The sequence below is a fragment of the Mangifera indica genome, chromosome 11, assembly GCF_011075055.1.
Source record: "Mangifera indica cultivar Alphonso chromosome 11, CATAS_Mindica_2.1, whole genome shotgun sequence".
NCBI classification, from domain to species: Eukaryota; Viridiplantae; Streptophyta; class Magnoliopsida; order Sapindales; family Anacardiaceae; genus Mangifera; species Mangifera indica.
Genome location: NC_058147.1, coordinates 3,554,948 through 3,577,102, shown reverse-complemented (window position 1 = coordinate 3,577,102; position 22,155 = coordinate 3,554,948). Strand labels below are relative to the sequence as shown.

General features: G+C 34.4%; 4 protein-coding genes and 1 long non-coding RNA gene across 11 annotated transcripts; 3 read left to right on the top strand and 2 right to left on the bottom strand.

The window, feature by feature from the left end:
• Positions 1-85: 85 nt before the first annotated feature.
• On the top strand, positions 86-6,343 carry LOC123228572 (WD repeat-containing protein PCN). Its single transcript, XM_044653973.1, has 11 exons — positions 86-431; positions 526-669; positions 1,151-1,460; positions 1,556-1,619; positions 1,778-1,891; positions 2,023-2,185; positions 2,717-2,861; positions 3,031-3,617; positions 4,208-4,389; positions 4,897-5,157; positions 5,625-6,343. The coding sequence occupies exons 1-11, from the start codon at positions 270-272 to the stop codon at positions 5,935-5,937; spliced, it is 2,445 nt and encodes an 814-aa protein (XP_044509908.1). The 5' UTR covers positions 86-269; the 3' UTR covers positions 5,938-6,343.
• A 1,401-nt stretch (positions 6,344-7,744) lies between these two features.
• On the bottom strand, positions 7,745-9,216 carry LOC123229144 (protein SOB FIVE-LIKE 5-like). Of its 2 annotated transcripts, none has more exons than XM_044654756.1 (4): positions 8,454-9,216; positions 8,289-8,345; positions 8,130-8,205; positions 7,745-8,041 (listed from the first exon to the last, which is right to left on the bottom strand). In XM_044654756.1, exons 1-4 carry the CDS (start codon positions 8,817-8,819, stop codon positions 7,977-7,979), a joined length of 564 nt encoding a protein of 187 aa, XP_044510691.1. In that variant the 5' UTR covers positions 8,820-9,216; the 3' UTR covers positions 7,745-7,976. The 2 variants fall into 2 exon arrangements, with proteins under 2 accessions (XP_044510691.1, XP_044510690.1); XM_044654755.1 differs by having other exon boundaries at positions 8,289-8,348; positions 8,454-9,193.
• Positions 9,217-10,540: 1,324 nt separating this feature from the next.
• LOC123228525 lies at positions 10,541-11,758 on the top strand. Its single transcript, XR_006504718.1, has 2 exons — positions 10,541-10,818; positions 11,373-11,758. It is a non-coding gene; the product is annotated as an uncharacterized LOC123228525 (long non-coding RNA).
• A 432-nt stretch (positions 11,759-12,190) lies between these two features.
• LOC123229399 (heptahelical transmembrane protein 4-like) lies at positions 12,191-15,758 on the bottom strand. 6 transcript variants are annotated; one of them, XM_044655180.1, is made up of 4 exons: positions 15,583-15,721; positions 14,274-14,551; positions 13,494-13,735; positions 12,191-13,102 (listed from the first exon to the last, which is right to left on the bottom strand). In XM_044655180.1, the coding sequence occupies exons 2-4, from the start codon at positions 14,534-14,536 to the stop codon at positions 12,444-12,446; spliced, it is 1,164 nt and encodes a 387-aa protein (XP_044511115.1). In that variant the 5' UTR covers positions 14,537-14,551; positions 15,583-15,721; the 3' UTR covers positions 12,191-12,443. The 6 variants fall into 6 exon arrangements, with proteins under 6 accessions (XP_044511115.1, XP_044511116.1, XP_044511114.1 ...); XM_044655181.1 differs by having other exon boundaries at positions 14,274-14,545; positions 15,583-15,717; XM_044655179.1 differs by lacking the exon at positions 15,583-15,721 and adding an exon at positions 15,129-15,202.
• A 2,707-nt stretch (positions 15,759-18,465) lies between these two features.
• On the top strand, positions 18,466-19,881 carry LOC123229400. Its single transcript, XM_044655186.1, has one exon. It carries the CDS (start codon positions 18,659-18,661, stop codon positions 19,733-19,735), a length of 1,077 nt encoding a protein of 358 aa, XP_044511121.1. The 5' UTR covers positions 18,466-18,658; the 3' UTR covers positions 19,736-19,881.
• Positions 19,882-22,155: the final 2,274 nt, after the last annotated feature.

Here is a 22,155-nt window from a genome sequence, read left to right as displayed (position 1 = left end):
TTGAAAAAATAAAATTATTTTCAAATAATACACTTTGAAAAGCGGGTGGACACAAAACGGTGATCCATACCCGGTTCATACATAGTGACACATATATGATATCATCGCGGCGCTTAAACCCTGAAAAACCTAACTACACTTATTTTGTTTTCACCTCCCTCTCACGTATGCTTTCTCTATCTCCACCGCAGCTAACGTTGCACACGGTTACGTAGCCGTCGAGATCATAACGTTTCGATTTTCATCGGCCTTTGCGCATAGCTGTGGAAATGCGTCAAGCTTACCGGAATAGTTCAATCGACTGGAAGCCTTCACCGGTAGTAGCCCTAGCCTCCAGCGCTGACGACTCTCAGGTTGCGGCAGCTCGCGAAGACGGCTCGCTCGAGATTTGGCGCATATCTCCAGGCACCGTTAGTTGGCACTGTCAGCTGGTAACAGTTAACTAAATCACCTTGATTTGCTTATGACTTAATTTGGAAATACAATTGGTATGATATTTGATTTGATTTGATTTTGTGTATTCAGACAATTCATGGGGACTCTAAGTCGCGAGTTTCATCGCTTGTTTGGTGTAGAGCTGGTAAAAAGGGATTGCCTTGTGGACGGCTGTTTTCTTCAAGTATAGATGGGTCGGTTTCAGAATGGAATCTTTTTGACTTGAAACAGAAGGTGAATTTCCTTGTGATACCGAAACACAAAATGATAACAATTTGCATTACTATCTATTTGTATTTGCTACATGATAGAAATTTAGTAGAATGAAACTGTAGTTGACTAGTTGAATATTTGCTACGTGGCCTTTTGCGCTTCTTAGTCAATTTTAGGTTAAATATTATCTAAAATTGTTATCTATGTATTAGTGATAACTGATAAGAATCACAATCATACAATCTAAAGTTTAATATTACTAAGTCCACAAATTTAGGCTAAATCAATAGGGGATTCTTAAACAAGCAATAGAAATATAATACTATTCCCTCTATACTTGTTGGAAATATTTTGATATCTTCTTGTTTCTGTCTAAGCTTCAATTTTGTTGTGTTGGTAATCAACTTAATCCAAGCAGAAGGATTGATTGTTTAAAGAGAAATGACCCTGTTCATATGTTGCTGTAATTGTATAACATGTTTTGCATTATGTGCATCTGCAGCTTGTGCTAGAGTCAATTGGGTTCTCAATCTGGCAGATGGCTGTTGCCCCCTCTAATAATCAGCTTATTCATGCAGAGGCAAACTCCCAGCATGTTGGAAATGGATATTTAAATGACAAATCTAATTATAGTGATGATTATGAAACTAGTGGAAGTGATCATGATTCTGACTTTGATGGGCTTCATGAAGAATCAGTAATTAATGAGGATAGACATGTAGCAGTTGCTTGTGATGATGGTTGTGTGAGGATATATAGGATCTCTGATTCAGATGAATTGACATATCATAAATCGTTGCCTAGGGTCAGTGGTGAGATATCTTCACCTGGGAGACAATATTTGTCATGTCATTCTTTGTTATCATCATTATTGTTATTTTGTACTTCCTGATCAAATGATTTGCAGGGCGTGTTCTAAGCGTGACATGGAGTGCTGATGCTAATATGCTGTACTCTGGAAGCAGTGACGGGTAAGTTTGTTGTCAAGACTGACATGCATGCATATGTGCTGGGGTGTACTGTACTGTTTGTCTTCTGGTTCTTGTTTTTTCTTGACCTTGCTGTGAACTTACATTTTCATTAGGCTCATAAGTATCAGCTTAACCATGCATGATATGGACTTTTGCAGGTTTATTAGGTGCTGGAATGCAAAATTGGGTATTGAGATCTACAGAATTACAGTTGGGGTTGGAGGTTTGGGTAGTGGACCTGATCTTTGCATTTGGTCGTTGCTTTTCTTGAGGTACAAATAAAAGCTCTTCTATATGTTTTTTTTTTTTTTTTGGGAAATTTTATTTGGTTACTGTCTCTGTTGAACAAGATTACATAGTGGAAATTTGTGTTTCTATTAATGAAGTTATTTTTTTATTTTAGGCATGGGACTCTTGTTAGTGCAGATAGTGCTGGCAGTGTTCAGTTTTGGGACAGTGAACATGGAACTCTTTTGCAGGCACATTCCTTTCACAAAGGTGATGTGAATGCTCTGGCAGCTGCTCCTAGTAATAAGAGTGTGTTCTCTGCTGGTTCTGATGGTCAGGTATGGCTTATCAGTTTTGTACTTGCCTCATTCTTCAATTCGATGCAGTTAAATTAAGCTGTTGTATATGCATTTCTTTTCGTATTACTATCATATGAGGCAAGAGAAAGAAATAATTACAGTGTACTGCTATTTAATACCTCCTAATAAGTGGTATTACGGGGACTTTTTTTTATTTAAGGGCTTTCGAACTGAGGCTGAATGTCATTATTCCCCTTTAGTTTTTACATTCACATGTAGATATATTCAGTTATTTCTCTACCTTTTTGATTTCTCCTGCTAACACACTATTTTTTCTAGGATAAATATAATCTATTTTAAAGTGTTATTAGCATCTCTTTGGGCTTCTGTCACCCAAAAAGAAAAACACAAAATTCAAGACACCTTTTTTTCATCTGAATTGGGTTGGGGCTATCAGTTGATTTTTGGGGTAAATAAATATATTATTTATTTAAATTTGGAGTTACATTGTTGTTTTGGTCTGTTTTATTTGGTGCTATCTAAACTAGGTGAATTCATTTTTGTTTGCAGGTTATTCTTTATAAGTTTTCAAGTGAGGTAATAGGTGACGAGTCTTCATCAGAACTGATGCAAAAATGGGTGTACGTTGGTCATGTAAGAGCTCATACACATGATGTCAGGGCCTTGACAATGGTAGTGCCTAATAGCAAAGAAGGTGTGTCAAGTTTTTAAAAGAAAATTTATGGTTTTGCCTGCCTGTTTTTTCAGCTGTGTCATTGTTTAAAGAAGTTAAAAATTATATAACATAAGTTCATTTATTATTATTTTTTTCTATTGACATTTATTTAAGCTGTAACTGATGTTTGCTCTTTTTTAACTTGTAGATCATCTTCCAGATGAAAAGATAAAAAGAAGCCGCAGTAAGGAGAAGCCCATTGATTTTAGTTACCATAAATGGGCTCAGTCAGGAGTTCCCATGCTTATCTCAGCTGGTGATGACACTAAGCTCTTCGCCTACCCTGCAAAGGAGTTTACCAAGTACTCTCCGCATGATATCTGCCCTGCACCTCAAAGAGTACCCATTCAACTGGTGCATAATACAATATTTGATGACACTTCTTTGCTCCTAGTCCAGTCTTCTTATTGGATTGATATTCTATCAGTTCGTCTAAGGAGCAATAAGAATTCTGGCACATCTGGTGGCCATGCAACAACAGATTTATTGGCCCGGGTTAAGAGTAAGGCATCCCAGAAGATTATATGCAGCACCATTTCTAATTCAGGGTTCCTTTTTGCATATTCTGATCATGTTAAACCGAACCTTTTTGAATTGAAGAGGCCAGAAGTTGGCAAAAGTGCGTGGTCTATCAAGAAAAGGCAACTTCCCCATAAACTACCATTTGCACATTCCATGGTTTTTACTTCTGATTGTTCGCAGTTGATACTTGCAGGGCATGATAGAAAGATATACGTAAGTTTTCCCTTTCTGCATTCATGTGTATTCTGATTTCCATTGGTTGTAAGTTGGTGGCTATCTCTCTCCCTCTCTCTCTGTCTCTCTCTCTCTTTTACGTATTCAACTTGTTTCTCAGACTGGCCACTCGATTTTATTCTTTTATGAAAAAAATATTGTATGTCTTGGCACGTGGATGAATACTATTAAGGTTTATAGCTGGACAAAATCACCTGCAGATAAATACAGAATGGCATAATTTCGCTTGATTGGACTGTTTGACCATCCAGTTGTCTAAGTTTGTAATCTTGGTGTGAATTTCTTGGATTTGTTTAATGTTCAGATGGTATTTCTTGTTGCTGAAGTTATTTTACCTAAGAATTGTTTGGATTCTGAGCCTTGTTTGAGAAGGGTGGAAGAGGCTTAACTTTTCCTCTTTCAAGTCTTGGGTGGTGTCAACGTTTAATTTCTTTATAGTTGACTTGTGGAAGAACGATTTACCATTTGATTATAGCCTGAAAGTTTCACAATATTAATTTGACCAGATCCTGGATCTATTAGCTACCTGGGTTTTTTTTTTAAATTTATTCTTCTTTTTGGTGCTACAGGTTGTCAATGTGGGAAGTTCAGAGCTAGTGCACACTTTCACACCTTGCCGTGAGAAGAATGATGATAAATTACCACCAAAAGAGCCTCCTATAACAAAGATGTTTTCTAGTTATGATGGCCGATGGCTAGCTGCTGTAAACTGTTTTGGCGATGTGTATATATTTAATCTCATGATACAAAGGTTTCTTCAAGTGTCTCTTTACTCACCCTGTGTTCTAGACAACTATAGTGATACACTCATGAATCTATGGCATATTTTTATGCTTATTCTGACACATAAACCAAAGTTACAACTAAATGTTTCTGATGAAATATATATCCTTTAATTCTTGTGACTAGGAAAGTTACAACTAAATGTTTGGACGGTTCAATTTGATCTTTCACAGTGGATGACCTGCTTAGATGACCTCTTTAATTAAGTGAAAACTTGTGAAGCAGTATTAGGTTTTTAATGTTATGCTATATCTTGTTGGACATGATTAATATCTTTTTCACCTAAGTTTTACTGCCGAAAATTTATGTGATTGTGTGAGGGAGCAGTGTGGAAGGAGGCTGAGAAATTCTCGTTTCATTTTTGTCTGTTTGAAGTCGTCAATGAATTTCTAAATTTAGTTGTGCATCATGTGTAGCTTTTTCAATTTTATTTTGATTTCTTGTGTATTCAATTTATTTTGGTTTGGTGGAACAGGCAACACTGGTACATCTCAAGATTGGATGGCGCTTCTGTTGCTGCAGGTGGTTTTTCTCCTCGGAATGACAATTTGCTTATAATTGTAACCTCTTCAAACCAAGTTTATTCATTTGATGTGGAGTTTAAGCAATTGGGAGAATGGTCAATGCGACGTACATTTGTCCTGCCTAAGAGATACCGAGAATGCCCTGGGGAGGTTATTGGGCTCTCATTTTCACCCTCACCAAGTTCATCCTCTTTTATCATTTATAGTGCCAGGTGATACTCTCTCTTTCTTCATTATAGTGAGATTAGAAAGATGTTTTAGAAATTAAGGGACGTTTTCCTAAGGTCTTGAGCAAATTTCTGCTTTATTTAGGTAGTTAGGTAGTTAGGTGTTCTTTGGTTTATTTATTTGTCAATATGCAAAGCTGGGTTTATCAGAAGAACATTAGAAGTTGGATTTGAGTTGTAGGATTCACTTGGTCATTTCTCTATGCTGTTGTTATGGATTTGAGATTATCATTTAAAAGGGCATGCCCTAGATTAAGTTTTGCTCTCGGTATGATATTTACACACATTGTTGGTTTATTACCTCACCCCTTTGGACTTTCCATAAGGATCTTGGTTTTTGAACTGTGGACATAGTAGTGAGACCTAGTATAATATTTAGCCAATTTTCCAGCATTCTGTGACCCTTCTTTTTCACATTTTTCTAATATTTTGAATGTTTGTTTTTGGTTCAGGGCAATGTGCTTGATCGACTTTGGGATGCCAGAAAATCAAGACGAGGACAGTAACCCGGTAAATGATCGGGGGTCTGCTCTGAGAAAGTTGGCTAATACTCCCATTAGTGGGAGACTGAAACGGAAGTTGAGAGATTGTCAAACCGAGGCTAAACTCAACGGTAGAAAGAATTTTGAATTTTTTGCTTTCAGAGATCCTGTTTTCTTTATAGATCACCTTTCGAAAAGTTCCATATTGATCCTAGACAAACCCTGGATGGAAGTAGTTAAAACTTTTGATGCCCCTATTCACAGACATATTTTTGGGACATAATTGTTTTCAGTTAGGGAGAGTTCAATTGCACAAACTTGCAATTGATCACTAATGTGTTGACGGCACGTATAACTTCCACAGATGTTAGAGGGGTAGAGAGGAAAACAGATATAAAGAACAAAAAGAGAATGTGAGGGTGGCTGGGCGGGGTTTTCTGCAGCATATGGTGTATTGTATTCCTAAAGAAAAAAAATTGTTTTGTTAACCTGTGAAAGTAGCATTTTTGTGTTCTTTTATATTTTTTCAAATCGTAGTTTCGTGAATTGATTAACTGGGCAGTAAAATTAATTATTTTTTTACAAGTTTTCAGTTAATGTTCAATAGTTTCATACGAAGAGAGTTGTACTGCGTCTTTTTGTATTCTTGAAATTCGAGTAAAATAGCTGGTACGACTATTTGCTGGTCATTCATTCTTGCAACATTTATGTTCAAAGCTCCGGCGGGTAACTTAGTTGGCAAAAATTGTGAAATCTCTATATATTTTTAAGAGAAAACATTGTGTTGGAGATTCTCTAGTGTTAGAGCATAACGAGACTTTTTGAATTGATTAGTTTGATTAATTAATGTGGGTCCATAATTAGATGATTTTATCTTTTTCGCCTTATTGGTCAAGTCCCAATGTAAATGAATCGATTCGGGTACCTTTTTTTATTATTAAAAAAATATTTATATTCAAAGCTTGTCATATTTTATTTTTTTGTAAAAAGTCTTATTTAAATTAAATTCTTGTTTTGGATCAAATTAATAGTATTAAACAAGTTAAATTTTAGCTATAATAATAGACTTTACTATTATTGTATCGGATAATTAAGGGTCATTTTGAATTCAAATTATATCTTTTAAGAATTTCACATATTTTACTTTTTAAATTATCTTGAAGTCAAAACCCATCTAAATCTTAATCTTATTTACTGTCAATTCTCATTGGTTCTATTTTACCATATATGTGTAAATGTAATGGGACAAGGATCCTGGATCCTGATTAAACGGAGTAGGCCATAGAGATCTGCCTATCTGATCATAGCTTTCAGTACAACTGTCGCTCGTGATGTCTAACAAACAAGACGTGTTCAGTTTCTAACCTACCAATTTCAACATAGGGTGGAAAATCAACAGCCCCTGCAGTGATGAGGTAATCCATATGCTCAATTTTCAAATCAAATTAAGAAACGATTTTCCCCAGTGCTTTTAATTGGCCATGAGAACTGGGAAAGAAAGACCATATTACCGATCTTGATTAGTCATTGGGTAATCATCAACAACTTGGACATTTAGCTTTAAAAAATAATAGATTGCGTTATTGTCCTTTTCGAAGAAATGGGTGCTAATTTTGAGGATGGGAAAGCGTGCTATAAAAGATACTGAAGGAAACAAAATAAATAGTTGCACCAGTAGTTACGTGTGGATCACATTCTTACAAGGTACCTATCAAAGGGTGGTGGTGTTGTGCGGCTTTTGGTGGAAAATGAAGCTTTACCTTTTGGTTTCATCCATCAGGAAAATTGTCTCTTCTGAGTCTACATGCCCATGGACTACCAATTTCACCAACCCCACGTTTTACTCTAGCCTGACAATTACGTATGTGGAAAAAAATAGTCTCTTCCTCTCTGCATTTGGTTTTCAAAGCTGCCTCTTTTTTCTCATTTCTAAATCTGCATTTATCTTATCAACTTTACAGATAAAGATTGATGTCTATTGTTTCTGCAATATAGCATTTTCAAACCAGTTTCGATTGAGTGACAAAAGTTTGAGATTTCAAACAGGTGAGTAAAGTCTCAACACAAATGGAAAATATTTGCATATGTACTGAGACATCAATGATAAATTTATTCAATCTTACTTACCAAAAAAAAAAAGATAAATTTATTTTTCATGTTTCAACATTGACAGTAACACATGAAAAGGAGTAGAATGGAAATAGAAGGAAAAAGGAAGAAGGAAGGTACAAGATCCCTTTGAGATCTAATGTTTTATCTTTTTACATGCTTCCCAAATTCTCTATCTCAGAGCAATTGTAGCAGCAGAGACAAAACAACATTTTATAATTGCCCCTTATCATTTTCCCACTTTCTTTCCTGAAAACTGACTGCCAAGAGGTCATGCACTGCAGTTTTAAGTAATGCAGTCATTTTCAAAACTTCAAAAAACAACTACTACTTGTTATTAAAAAGTGCAGTATTAAAGCTGCTAACCCCTTTTTCCTGAAGCTGGCTTTTCAGCCAAAGGGGACTTGAAGAAATCAAAATGCTCTTTGAATGTTGATTTTCCCTGCAAGTGAAGTTTCATCCCTTCATGATAAGATTGATTACAAGCTATATCGATTAACTAAAAAAAGAAGACTGCTATTGTACCTTGAAATGTGTTGCTGAGAAGCCTTGTGAACCTTCATTCTTGGAAACAGTGATATTCTTCTATACAAATAACATGAAATGACTTTCACTAATTACAATTTATTTGCAATAAAAATACAATGAATACATTAGTAAAAAAATGATTAGTAACTTTTTGGAACTTGCCTTGGGAAACGGGGAGCTAGCAGTATCATCAAGACATGAATGTTGTTGAATTCTACCATGTTGTTTGATCTTGTTTTTCTTTTTGCTCTCCTGGGCGAGTTCAGAAGCTGAAGGAGGAGAATAGGAACAACCATTTTCATCAAAGCAATCTTCATCTTCACAGCAATGACGAAGCACGGAAGATGCATCAGAAACCATGGATAAGTCTTCTTCTTCATCATCATCATGTTCAACTCGTGCTCCTGTTTGAGCAAACACTTCATCAACATTCCCACCAAAACTATAACATTCACGAGAGGATTGATCTAAGTACAAAGTCCAACCAGATTCACACCCACTACTAAACTGTGAAGATGATAGATTCATATTCTCTAACTCACCACTATCTCAAATCAAACAAAAAATCAATGCTACTTAAATCTAAGGTAGATAAAAATGTATATATGAGTTTGCGCGCACACACACACACACACACACACACACACTCTCATGCATGGTCTTGTCTATTTAAGTAGAAAAGGAGTGGAGCAAGAAAAACACAAACGAATCACAGTAAAGTCCTAGACTAGTTTTGTCCTTTGCTCTATCTTTTTGCCCTTTTAATTTATTAATATGTGATCCAACCAAAATCGCCAGTTGGCTTTGTGTGTAATGTAAGCAAGGGAGAGAGACAAAGAAAAAGAGAGAAAACAGTAATAGCCATATATTGGTAACAGGAACACAGGCATGGTTTCATAGTTTTTTCAATATTATTGAAAAGTTTAATTTCAAAATAATTAGGATTTGAATTCTTGCTCTTTTATATTTGCAATCTTTTCCATTGTTAGGACAATAAGTAGTAATCCGCAGCTTGTACTACAGTGAGAGCAGTGTCCTTTCGATGAAAGTTGTGTTTATACTTTCACCATTTCCTCTCATATCGCTTCTGTTTTCAGACTTCTATTCGTTTCTTCCTTCTCTAGTTAGTAGTAGACAATCGAACACTACAGGAATAAAATAGTCCTTCTTATGGTCTTAACTCATCCTTGTCAAACAGCACACACAGTGACAGTGGTAAACTGCAAACCATCGCACTGTTTAGCAATATATATACCTTTTACTCTGAATTTACTATAACTTGGGAAGTCGGTAATGCAAATAAATGAAATGACATATAGCTTTTTCTTTGGTCGTCTTGTGCAGCTGGGTTGAACAGTACAACAATAACCATTAATGGTAGTTGATGGGTCCCTAATTTTAACATAGACATTTTGTAAAGTTGAATTGAAACTGCGAAAGCAGTAAATGATAGTCCCTGCAGCACGACCCCATTTACCACATAAAACTATCTACAGCATAATATCAGAAGCAATCTCTATATGTCTTCTCAGCTACTTGATTCTTAGAAAAATGACTGAAAAAACACAAAATAATTCCAATCTTCAATTTTGACTCTGTTGTTGAATGGTCTTATTCTAGAGACCAGTCTTCAATGGCGTCCATTAAGACAGATCCTTGTGTGGTTGACACTAATGTATTGACTCAAATAATTTAAGCCCCACATACATATATGATTGAATCATATATGTATATATAGTAAATATCAAAGTATGAGTTAGCAGCTTTGCCTGAAAAACGTTAATTTAAAAAACACACACACACACACACACACAAATGATGTATGATGATTATTTAATATGTAGGACTGATAATTTCTGCAATCTGCTCAGACAGAAGCCTTTCCCAATTTAAGACAGATTAATTTCATCCATCCTAGTACATTCACCATAGCTGTTCTAGGGACCTACCAATAATGCTCATTTCTTACTGGCCATTGTTTGCTCTTCAGAAACAGTAAATTCTATTCGAGGCAAATCTCATATCATAAAATATAAAGGAAATGTCATTTTATTTATATATTTTATGTTGATTAAAAATAAAAGAATTTAACTAATTAAATAGTTTATAAATTTTGTTATCAAAAAGTTTTTATGATTATAAAATATAAAATCAAAATTATGGTAAATTATATATCTAAAATAGATGATATTTTACTGTATGCTCATAAGTTATAACTGTTACCGTATGGGGTTTGGCAGCCCGCAAGCTTGAATTTTGCTAACACGGTCCCTCTCGAAAGCAAAGGTCAAGCCAGCCAGATGCCCTTTTTAATTTGATGCTGGAAACACACACAGCCATCTCAAAATACAAAATCCCTCCAGAGATTCTCGAAGAAGCATCTACTTTATTGGCTAAACAAACAAACCCCAAGTCCCTGTCAACATAATATCAAAGTCAAATCTTTCATCTTTGCTTTTGCCTTGCAAAGGAAAAAAAAATCAACATGCTTTCAAACTGGCCGGTGCATTGATTCCTCCACAAAGTGGTATGTCTGTATAACATTAATTTGATTGCTCTCGAGTGATTGCGAAATGAATAAGTTTATTTTTTATCTTTATTTCCTTAGCAATTATTTTACCATTTAATTGTGAAGCTTCTGAACAGTCTCTTAAAGTTACTGCTTCCCAGGAAAAGTGCCGCCATTGTTCATCTGTACTTTGTTAAATCAGTTTTGATCTGCTGACGACCTTCTGATCTTCAATCTATATGTAATCCCATTGATAAGGATCTCCCTACCTGCTTCACCACGTCCACCCAAAAACATGCTACTTCTTCAACCCAGAATGACAGTTTAATTTAATTTAATTACCAGTAATTAACAAAATTAATATCACTTGTGCCGTTGGACATGGATGGCTAAGCATAGTGTTTTATTAACATGAGTTGCTGTCACATTAAACTAAACACTCTCATGCTTCCTCATCAACTATTTTCAGGGCAAGCCTGTTTTGTTATTGTCTTTGCCATATAAATAGATATTATTTTATACCTAATTTAAAATTATCAAATCACAAAATTAAAGTTCTATTATTTTGCAAGGAATGGAATGAATGGATGAATCTCTTTTGCTGGAAAAAGAAAGGCCAACCAAGAGGGCATAAATGCATTCAATTACTATCAGGTCTTTGCAAGCTGGGCTATGCTGACAATTTCTAGAACATTGGAGCTTCATCTCATCCAGGAAAATGCTGCAATGGCAGCTATGAAAGTTAATGGCCCCGTACTCCATTAGACTGTCATGTGGTTGAGATATGTTTAGGGAAAATTGTAGATCAGGGACACCATCTAAAGTTTGGGGCCCTGAGTATCACATCATAATCAAATTTTATGTCTTTTTCTGTGGCTGTAATATTTGACGGAACTTGAACTTGTACGATTGATTATTGAGGGTTTTAATGAGTTGCCCATGACAGCCATTTTCTGCAGGTACACTGGGTTGTGGTCCAGTTTAGTTTGCCAGAGTTCTCTGTTTAAGCCCAGGTTTTACATTTTATCTCATCACCCAACTCCATGTTCCATGTAATTTTAGAAAGATATAAGAACATAATTTCTAGGAGCATTCATTATTGTAAATTTGAAAATAGCGATACTATTCCAAAATTCCTGTAGATAAGAGAACAGAAAAAGGAACTTTGAACTAACCTTAAAATTGTATATTAATTTTTTAGAATGTCATATACAAGCTTTCATGAACTTGGCACAAACCCAAATCTTTCACCAATCCATGTGTTAGTTTGGGACTAGCCACAATTTCAGATCTGTCAAGAGGTCTGAGTGTCATTAACCCTCCTCATTATTATTGTTTTCATTAAAATGAAAATGTTGATGCAAATTAAAGATAAAATAACACTCAATCATATGGTAATACATCATCGTTTATATCAAAATCGATTCTTACAAGGGCAAGTAACAACACAACTTTTTTCTCATTACATTAATTCCTCAGGACCTCACATTCAACCTTATTGCAGTAAAAAGGAAAATATAGAAATTCTAGGTTCAATTATAACATTTGACTTCATACTTTCATTCAAAGTGGTTCACCATTGAGTATGACTCTATACTCAACATATTATTAAGATGATAATTTAAGAAAACACATAAATCAATTTACCGATTACAACCTTCCAAGTCCCGCCACCTGAGGTAGACTAGCCCGGCACGGTAATGTGTATAAGCCCCTGCCACGACCAACACATGAAAGAGTTGGTGACTATGCCCAGCGATATCAAATTTGCCAGGCTTCCATCTCTCTGGAATCCTTGTCACATAAATCAAGGCCCCAAGCCCATAGAAAATTCCCATCAATATCTCATAACCAGAGGTTAGGAGGGCCTCTGATTGACCCCAGAACAATATTAGCTTATGTAGTAGTGGTGCAATCCCTGAAAAGCCCATTCCAAAGAAGAGGGAGACACGGAATCTCCGAAACTTGGGCTCCTGGAACACTGGAAGGAGAGAGATCATAATGGTGGCCAAACAGAACACTGTAATGAAACCCAGATAGAGGTTACAGAAGAAAGGATTGCACAAGAAAGTGTAGTAGATGGGAGGGTAGAAAGAGGTTGAGATGAGAGCAGCAATTCCAGCATAGTCAAGTCTAAGCATTATGTAGGAAAGGCGCTCTGAGTGGCAACAAAGGAGATGGCACACACTGCTGACTAACAAACAGAACATGGCTCCACCCAAGAAGGTGTAAAAGGGCCATCTTGTGATTTCATGAACCATTCCGGGAACTACCATGTTCAACACATCATCTTTTACACATGCTGCAATCAACCAATTGTCAAGCAAAGGTTTTAAGAGTTGATGCTTTCGAAACAACTGTAAATGTCAAACAAGAGAAGTATTCTCAATCCAAAATCACATTCTATGCGCATAGAAAATCTGTAGAATGTGGTTCTACCATGATGATGTGCAAAAAGGTTGAAATTTAAGTAGTTTTCCTTAGAGATACCATCATCCATCCAAATTACTTATTTTGGCTGGGGAATAAATTCTCTACTAAACCAAAGGGGAACAAACAGGCAGAACAACTTTGATTAACTTAATTCCCAGCTGATGATGCGGTAAAACTATGCTGTTAATAGTCACCTATTTAATATATGCAAGGAAAATGCTTAGGTAAGCAGTTGGTGAGAAGTTTTCAGTAATACCAACCTGAGAGTGATTTGATAAAACCCATTGAAGGCAAAGACACCTTGAAGACATCTTTTAATCTACGATGGTCAGGTATGTTGGGCATGGAAGGAAAACAACTCAAGAATTCTTGAATCTTGGGCCAATCAGCTCCTCGAAGCATGTGAGGCAATTGTTGAAGTGCATTTAAATCCACAACCCCTGGGACACTCATTGCTGTGTATATGGTCAGAAAGAGAAAAAGGAAGAATCCTATCAAATGCCTGGAACAAAAGTCAATAATTTCAAAGCAAAAAATTAGACTGGATTATTCTCCATTTATTGTTCTTTCCCTCAAAATGTCAACAATCAAAGATGAAATACTGCATGTCTCACAAAAATGCAGACAAGACAGACGTACATCACATAAAGAGGCAAACTGATCATTTAGAGAGCTTTTGGATGCAAAACAAAAGGACACTATTTCACAATTTTTATGAATAAAATACACCGCTTATTATGAACAACTGAAAATAGAGACAGTTTTAGTAACCAAATTCAGCTGATTCATTTTAGTTGTCCATCTAATGTAGAATCACAGAATCCTAAGGAGTACCAAACACCCGAGGGACATTACAAACTGACTATATACCTGTAATGTATGAAAAATCATCCATGCAACAACATTGCCACTATGCAAAAAGATAATTAAATTTACTCAAAAACCATGTCATTAGTCTTTATCGATAATTATACTTTGAAAAAAAAGGAGAAAAATATTTAGATTAAAAAAATTGAAAGTTATGGAGTTAAAATAATTACGTCCACACATTAAGAGTCTCATTATGGATGGAGAATATGCTGAAGAAGATCTGTTTCAAAGGCCATTCCGCTCGGTAGTAACCCACAATGTACTCGTTGTCCCTCAAATACCCTGGCAAAGAACTGTATTCAACGAGCTGGCATTTCACTTTCTTCAAATCTTTTGCCTTATTTCTCTTTAAACAAACTTCAGTTCCACCCTCGTAGTCCAAGAACTCATCAAATCTTTCTGAAGAATCTACCGCACGACGATTATTGAACATCTTTTAAAGCTGCAACTAAAAAAATAAAAAGCAGGAAGAAAAAGTTTCCTCATGGACAAGATTTGTAGAAAGGACAATAGAAGAAAAAGTTTCCTCATGGACAAGATTGGAGCTCACTTGATATACAGATGATCTCATATGCTTCACGTACTTAAACAAATTGATCAATAATATGTAAAACACTAGCAAAAATGCAAACCATACAGATCTTTTTCAAGGATATCTTATTTAGGGGATAGTTTATGAAACTGAAAAACTTTTATGTCTACAACTATATTCAGACTGTGACACAGAGATATGTTCTTTGCTATATAACACATAAAATAACTTAGAAGTTGTAACGTGAAATAACAAAACTTTGTAACAACAAAAACTGTAACACAGAATTTAGTATCATGGCATGCTATAAGTTAATGCTTCAACGTTATAAAGCTCATATCTCTCAATGTTTAAGCAACAACCTAATAAAACATTGTTATCAAAGGATTGATCTGATGCTTACAGCATCACTGTTATCAGCAACAAAATTTTGTAACATTTAATATCTTATCAGTTAATATTAACCGAATGTATTATATTACATTGTGCATACCAAAAATCATATCGTTAATGATACGAGAACTGCAGTAAGGCCCTGGTTGTCGTTAGCCAAGTAATCCTTCAGGCCTTTTCCCAAGAAAATTAGAAAAAATATCCCATCAAACAATCAAGAAAATTTAAACATGTTTTTTATTCTTTTCCTTTGATTCTAATACAATTAAAAACATACAAGCTCATGCTCCTCCCCAGTCATTTGGCATTCCTTAATAATTTACACCTACAATTGTCCAACGAACAAAATTGTGTGGATGTAGAGAATTTAATTTGCATGTTCGTCCATCAAACACAAAACTTTCAAGGAAATTTTACACGTTTAACCATCAAACCGGCTGGAGTTTAAGGGAGCATTTAAAATTTATAAAACAATTATCAAAAAATATTGAAACATTAAATACAATCAAACAAATAAGAAAAATTTAGAGAACTTGAAATGAGAAGAGACAAACCTGAAAATTTCCCAAAAAAAGGCTCTAACAGGGAGATGATGATGGGTGGGATTGAAAAAGAGGAAGATGGGGAAGAAGATAATATTGTTTGGGCGATTCAAACGAGGTAAAATTGGTTGAATCAGTTGGGCCATTTTAAGCGTTTGACAAATAGCAGTGTAATGTAATGTAAGTTTGATTTGAAGACAAGTACAGTTTGTGTTAAACGTCCGACCACTGATTTACATTTCAATAAAACTATGTGTACCTATTTTGAGTATATAAATATATACATATTTATATGTATCATCATATGATTGGATTATTTTGAATTAAGATTAAAATAATAATCAATCATATAATGACACATATGAGTGTATACATATTTGTGTATCCAAAATAAATACACATAGTATTACTCTTAACATTTTCCCAAACAGGGAATGCATAGATACTTATTTAACCCAATAAAACCATTTAAATTAATCATAGTGATTAATCAAACTAGTTTGTCAATTTTTTAAATTAAATCAAATTTTTAGTTTAAAAAAATTATGAATCAAAATCGAACCAATTTTAAATCAAATCTAAAATATCAATTAATCAAACTAAATTTTTAATTAATCGGTTTTAAACCAAATTTCAAAGAATTATCATATTTTATTATTTTTTCAAATTTTTAAAAATATTTTATTCAATTTTTTAAAAGTTTAGTTAGTTCAGTTAAATGGTTTTAAAAATTAGTTAAACTAATAATCGAATTGAAAATTGATTTTTCTATGTTCTTGAATTGGTATCAAAACCAGTTTTTAAATAATTTATTTTTTGTTTGATTTTTGATTTAAAAATTGATTCAATTCAGTTATCAAATAATTTTGAACACCCTTATAAATTAGGAGTAAATAACAATTTTGCATTCCAAGTTTATCCTAAAAACATTTTTACATTCTTAATTAATATTAATAATATTTTTCCCTTCAAGTTAAATCCAATTTAAAAAAACCAATGACCCGATATAAAATAGTTTATATATATATATATAAATATAAATAAATAAATATATATATATATATTTATATATATATATATATTTATTTATATATACAGAGATAGTTAAAATAGAGAACTTTTTCAATAAATTTTGGAGATTCATAATTATCTAGACCTGTAACTATAAATTAGATAGACTAAAAGTAAATATTATTATGATACTTCATATTAAAATAATTTGAACTCTGAAAATTTAAAAAAAAAAACTTTTAACTCTTTACCACTTCGATCAATCGTACAGTCGGTTAAACCCTATATTCCTTTCTGATAAGAACATACAAATAGACATTGCAACATCTCTATCATGAGCCAACAAAATTCTAAAATGAAGGAAGTTGGGCTCAGAAATACATTCAGAATTATCATATTTTATTTTATTTTTTAATTTTTTGAAAATATTTTATTTAATTTTTTAAAAACCTATTTGGTTTAGTTAACTAGTTTTAAAAATTAAATAAACTGACAACCAAATCAAAAATTAGTTTTTCTATATTCTTGAATTGACATCCAAACCAGTTTTTAAATAACTTATTTTTTAATTCGAAAATCAATTTAATTTGGTTGCTGGATAATTTTGAAACCCCTATAAATTAGGGGAAAATAACAATTTTGCATCCCAAGTTTAGCCTAAAAGCATTTTTACATTTTTAATTAATATTAATAAATTATAGCGTGGTAAACCTTGGACCTGTTACTACGGATTAAATAAATTAAAAATAAATTTTATTATAATACTTTATATTGAGATCATTTAAACCCTGAATATTTATAAAAAAAACCCTTAAATTTTTATCACTTAGGTCAATCCCGAGGTCAGTTAAACCCTGTGTTCCTTTTTGATATGAACGTAAAAATAGGTACTGCATCATCCGTATCAGAAGCCAACAAAATTCTAATACAAAGGCCTATGCTATAGAAGTTGGGCTAAGAATAGCTTAAAAGCACCGGATGTTCGGCCCAGGAAGTCTATTACCTTTCTTTGTTCCATGCATAAACTGTAACAGAGAAAAGCAGTTAAAATTTGGCTGACTAAGCATAATCTGGTGACGTGGGAAACAGCAGAAGCACCGCTGGAAAGCTATTAGGGACACATATTACGAAGCATGCATAGACTTGAATACATTCAGCAAAGCTTAAAAGGCAAGTGCCACGTGTATCAATATTATTTTGTCTAAGTTTAACCTCCGAAGGCCAAGACAAGACTCATCCCCCAATCACATTCTAACTCATCCTTTGCATGCAATGAAAGATGAGGTATTGCCACGTGGAAATCAGCAAAAAATTACCGACGCAAACAAGCGTGGTGGTTTTGCCTTTGTAAAAAATGGAATGTCAAAACTCAAAGTCATAGTATAGCAGAGTTGATTTTATGTATTAAGAGATATAAAATAAAATTCTTTATTGGTGATATTTTAAAATTAAATTTTAAATTTTTTATTTATTAATTTAAAAAAAAATGTTTCAGTTCGGATAAGCATCTAAGTTTAAAAGAAAAAAGAAAATTGAAAGGCTGACCAAGGAACGACCAAACCAATCCTGATAGGTGTATCCACGCATGGCAACCTCAGACACGCGTTATAACAGAGAGGGTTTTTGATTGGTGCGAGGAGCAAACAACAGTCTCTCTTTGCATTCACTGAATACTGGTGGTTTTTAGATTTTTTTCTATCCATTGATATGTGTTAACATGCATGGACCCACTCTCTTACTCAAATCCCACATGTCCTTCTTTCTAATCCTCTTAAACACGTACCCACAACAAACACTTCCAAGTGTCGTTTCATTGTGCCTCTTTTATTCATGTTGCCTTTCTCTTATTGGATGATCGTTACAAATATAAACCACTAACACATTGCCTTCCTCACTTCTCACCTCATTGGCACTGCTACTTTCTTCTTTTTCTTCTGTTGCAGTTACATTAAACCACCCAATTCTCACCTTCACCGGATTCTTCATAGTCTTTCTTTCACTCTCCTTTATGTTTCTCTCATAGTCCCATTTTGGAGAGCTAGGTGGTGTTGTTGTGCTTCTTTCAAAACCAGCAACCATGATTAAGACCTTGAGCCCTTACGCCAATACTGCCAAAACGGCTGAGATTATGTCTAGGTACCGGCCCATAGCTCCCAAACCGGAAGCTCCTGTTAGCCCCATGAGTGAGAACCCGAAGATCAGGGAATCTCCTTACCTGAGGAACTTATGGCCGCAATTGCAGGCCAGGCCCACTAGAACCAGAAAGAGAGGTAGGACGGCCATATCGCCACCCACCATCAAAAGATCAAGGACCAATTTATTTGGGCTTTCTTCGCCCAGCCATGTTACATCCCTTGCGAAAAATCTGTCTCTGCCTGGCTTTGCCCATGGGGTTCCCCTTTCAAATCTGACTGCCCCTAGTGGCAGCTTGGAGAATCCCACCACAGCACCTCCAAACTTGGTAACACTTCCTCTTCTTCCTTGCACACCATCGGTTGCTACTGTACCCAACAAAGCAGCTGTACATGAGCCCAACAACCGTTTGGAATCATTCGGAGGAGTGAAGGTCATAGACTTGAATGTGGTTGCTGAAATCCCAGAAGAGAAGAATCTTCTGTTGCAACTAGAAGGACCTTCCATTAACAATGTTATAGCGCCTCAGCCAGTTCGACCAGTTGCATCAAGCATCAGCGTTGGGTACATTAGCGAAGACTCAAGCTTGACACCTCCTGTGCAAATCCGCAAGAAACCTGAGGAAGTTGAAGAAGCGATGGAGTCGGAGGTCCTCCCAGCAGTCATATCGGATTCAAACAACAAAGTGAGGATGGCGAATTCTGCTTACAAAGAAATGGTGGGTCAACCAGAATGTTCCTGGCTGGATTCAATGATAAACTGTGATGGAAAATTCGCCGGCAGCTCGTGCAACAGAATCTGTGGAGAGGTGATCCTTCATTTTGGCGATTCAGGGGTGCCGATTTCATCAAATGGGTTTTCATGCTGGGTAAGGATAGAATGGGGCAGCCATGGCAAGAAGAACTCAATCAATGCCTTTTGTGATGTAATTAGATTGTCCTGTGAAGCCAAGGACTATCTCTTTACCTGGAGGTTCCACACCCATAACAGGGAGACTTCGCAGTCGAGTTGCAATGCTTGAATATTTTATTTTGTAAACAGGGCTACTTTTATCTCAAACTGCTCCTTAGTTAATAGCTAGCTAGTATGTATACATGAGACGACATATAAGCATAGTTTTTGTTGTCTTTTTATATCTATTAATGTCGAACTTCTACAGAAAACTCACACTTCGTGTTTTGGATGCCCATTTTATTCCTGAAGGACTCATTCTGTAGACTGGAGATGATGAAAGCTAAGAAGAAAAACTAATTTCGTCTTCGTGTAATATGATTAACACTAATTATACAAAGCATAAGTTTATCAAAATTGCAGTTCAATCCTGCATTCTCGTTTTCATGGAATTACACCTACAATCTTAATATCTTACATAAAATTACATCTTGTATCTTATTATTGTTCAAATCTTGCATAAGATTATACATTTGGTTTTACGTATTTTTTGTTAGTTCAAACTTTTGCATCAACAATTTGGCCTTGGAGGAAAGGTGTTGAGGAAGCTCATCTTCACCTTTCACTATAGTCTTGCATTTTGTCAAACTCTTAACAAAATTATCTTTCAATAACCACTCCTAGAAGAAAAATAAAATCAAAGGAAATTACTTTTTTTCATTTTGTCAATCTTTTGATCATCATCATTTTCATGATTCCTTACAAAAGAAGATTAAAGATAATCCTAACAAGTTATACCACCATAGTTAATCAAAACGTTCTTTTTGAAGAACAATACAAATCTAAAATTAAAAATCAACTAAATACAACTAAAAACATCCAATACAATAGTTCAGTTGAAAGATATCATTAATGATATGACTAATATTATATGCACGTTGATCCAACGATTAGATCCTAAGTCGTAACTTCAATCGGATAGTCCACATCAAAAGGACCTCACTACTTGTATAGGAAGCCTTTGAGCTCATCCACTTAGAGTTAGTGGGACAATCTTGGATTTTGTCCATGGTTGAATTTTCAAAAGACATTTGAAAACAAAGAAAAAACTTATTCTTACTTTAACTCAAAGGATCAACTAATGACCAACTACCTACAAATTAAGACAAAAATAAATATCTACAACTTTTGTTAGTGTTAGTAACAACCAAAACCTTAACAACATGTTCCTATCTAGACAAAAACTACTACCAAACCCTAAAGAGCTACCCACTAACCACCAAAAAGTAAACCACTCAAACCAAAGAGGCAAAATATGACATATGAAGTCAAAGAAAACCCACCTTGTGTATAGGTTGTTGAGAATGTTCTAGTACATCTAGGTATAAAAGATATTATGATGCTAATCACTCGAAAAACTATGAAAAGAGTTAAAAGATTTGAGGGTTTAAAAGTATGTTTCTAATCACTTGAAGACTTTGTGAATGCTTCAGGGTTTTTAAAAAAAAATGACGAGAATTCAAAAGATTTGATAATTTTTAGGGTTAAAAGCAAAAACATTTTTATAAACAATATGAGCTTGAATGAATATCAACCCTAGTCACTCAAGTCCAGTTGGTAACATATGTCATCAATCCAATAAGCTACACAAACCATATCTAATAAGAAATTATGGTGATTTGAACTGTCACAGTAAGCATATTGATTGTGAATGCATTCATTGATTTCAAAGTGGAAACATCATTTTCACAACGCGTTACAAGGCAAAGATCTTAATCCTCTATGTGTTATTTATTTGTGTAGAAAGGTGAAAAATTTATGAAACTTTTTTCACATTCCAAAATTAGGGGACAATTATTGTACACTTAGAGTTTTCCTGTGTCAAATGTACAAGCAACATTGAAGAAACGACTAGACATAAGACCAATAACTAAACATGTTATTTACATACAGAATAACCCTAAATGCAAGTAGGTGATTATTTATATCCAAAAACAACATGAAGAGAAAGACAAGATAGTTTCAACTAGTCTCATGATCTATTTAATGTGTCATTTCAATCCTCTGTAGTCATGAGATTACTTTCCATCCTAAGATTGTACTATCATCTCCAATTTTAGTGAGATAACATGATCAATTGTTATTATTTAGATATTTAGATTCATTGTATTAGGAGCTACGTAGCTAATTACGTAATTACATACTTAACCTCTTCTCCTATGAATTCAAAATTGCCCAAAAGTTGAGGGAGGACAATTTATAATCACCACTATTGTTTTGCCAAATTTACATAAAAGAAATCATAATATAACAATGAACATAGATGAGTAGTAGACCGAATTAATCACATAAAAAAAAATTTAATAAAAAATTTCATATAAATTGAACCATTCTTTCGAAATTGAATTAACCTTAAATAAATTAAATATCAGATTTAATCACTAACCCTAAGAATACTAAATCATATAGTTCAAGAAACTTTTGGTCATCTTATTGTCACGTACGGGCAATAAGTACGAAAAAACATATTGAGAAAAACAAAGGAAGATT

What these genes read in the sequence shown, in the direction of transcription:
- LOC123229400 (XM_044655186.1), top strand. Translation starts at nt 18,659, where the DNA reads ATGATTAAGACCTTGAGCCCTTACGCCAATACTGCCAAAACGGCTGAG.
- LOC123228572 (XM_044653973.1), top strand. Translation starts at nt 270, where the DNA reads ATGCGTCAAGCTTACCGGAATAGTTCAATCGACTGGAAGCCTTCACCG. An exon ending in ATCGTTGCCTAGGGTCAGTG is followed by an intron (nt 1,461 to 1,555) that starts GTGAGATATCTT and finishes AATGATTTGCAG; the next exon opens with GGCGTGTTCTAAGCGTGACA. An exon ending in TTTAATCTCATGATACAAAG is followed by an intron (nt 4,390 to 4,896) that starts GTTTCTTCAAGT and finishes TTGGTGGAACAG; the next exon opens with GCAACACTGGTACATCTCAA.
- LOC123229399 (XM_044655180.1), bottom strand. Translation starts at nt 14,536, where the DNA reads ATGTTCAATAATCGTCGTGCGGTAGATTCTTCAGAAAGATTTGATGAG. An exon ending in GAGACTCTTAATGTGTGGAC is followed by an intron (nt 13,736 to 14,273) that starts GTAATTATTTTA and finishes CTTTTGTTCCAG; the next exon opens with GCATTTGATAGGATTCTTCC. An exon ending in TTTTATCAAATCACTCTCAG is followed by an intron (nt 13,103 to 13,493) that starts GTTGGTATTACT and finishes GGTTGATTGCAG; the next exon opens with CATGTGTAAAAGATGATGTG.
- LOC123229144 (XM_044654755.1), bottom strand. Translation starts at nt 8,819, where the DNA reads ATGAATCTATCATCTTCACAGTTTAGTAGTGGGTGTGAATCTGGTTGG. An exon ending in CTAGCTCCCCGTTTCCCAAG is followed by an intron (nt 8,349 to 8,453) that starts GCAAGTTCCAAA and finishes TTATTTGTATAG; the next exon opens with AAGAATATCACTGTTTCCAA. An exon ending in GCCAGCTTCAGGAAAAAGGG is followed by an intron (nt 8,042 to 8,129) that starts GTTAGCAGCTTT and finishes TTAAAACTGCAG; the next exon opens with TGCATGACCTCTTGGCAGTC.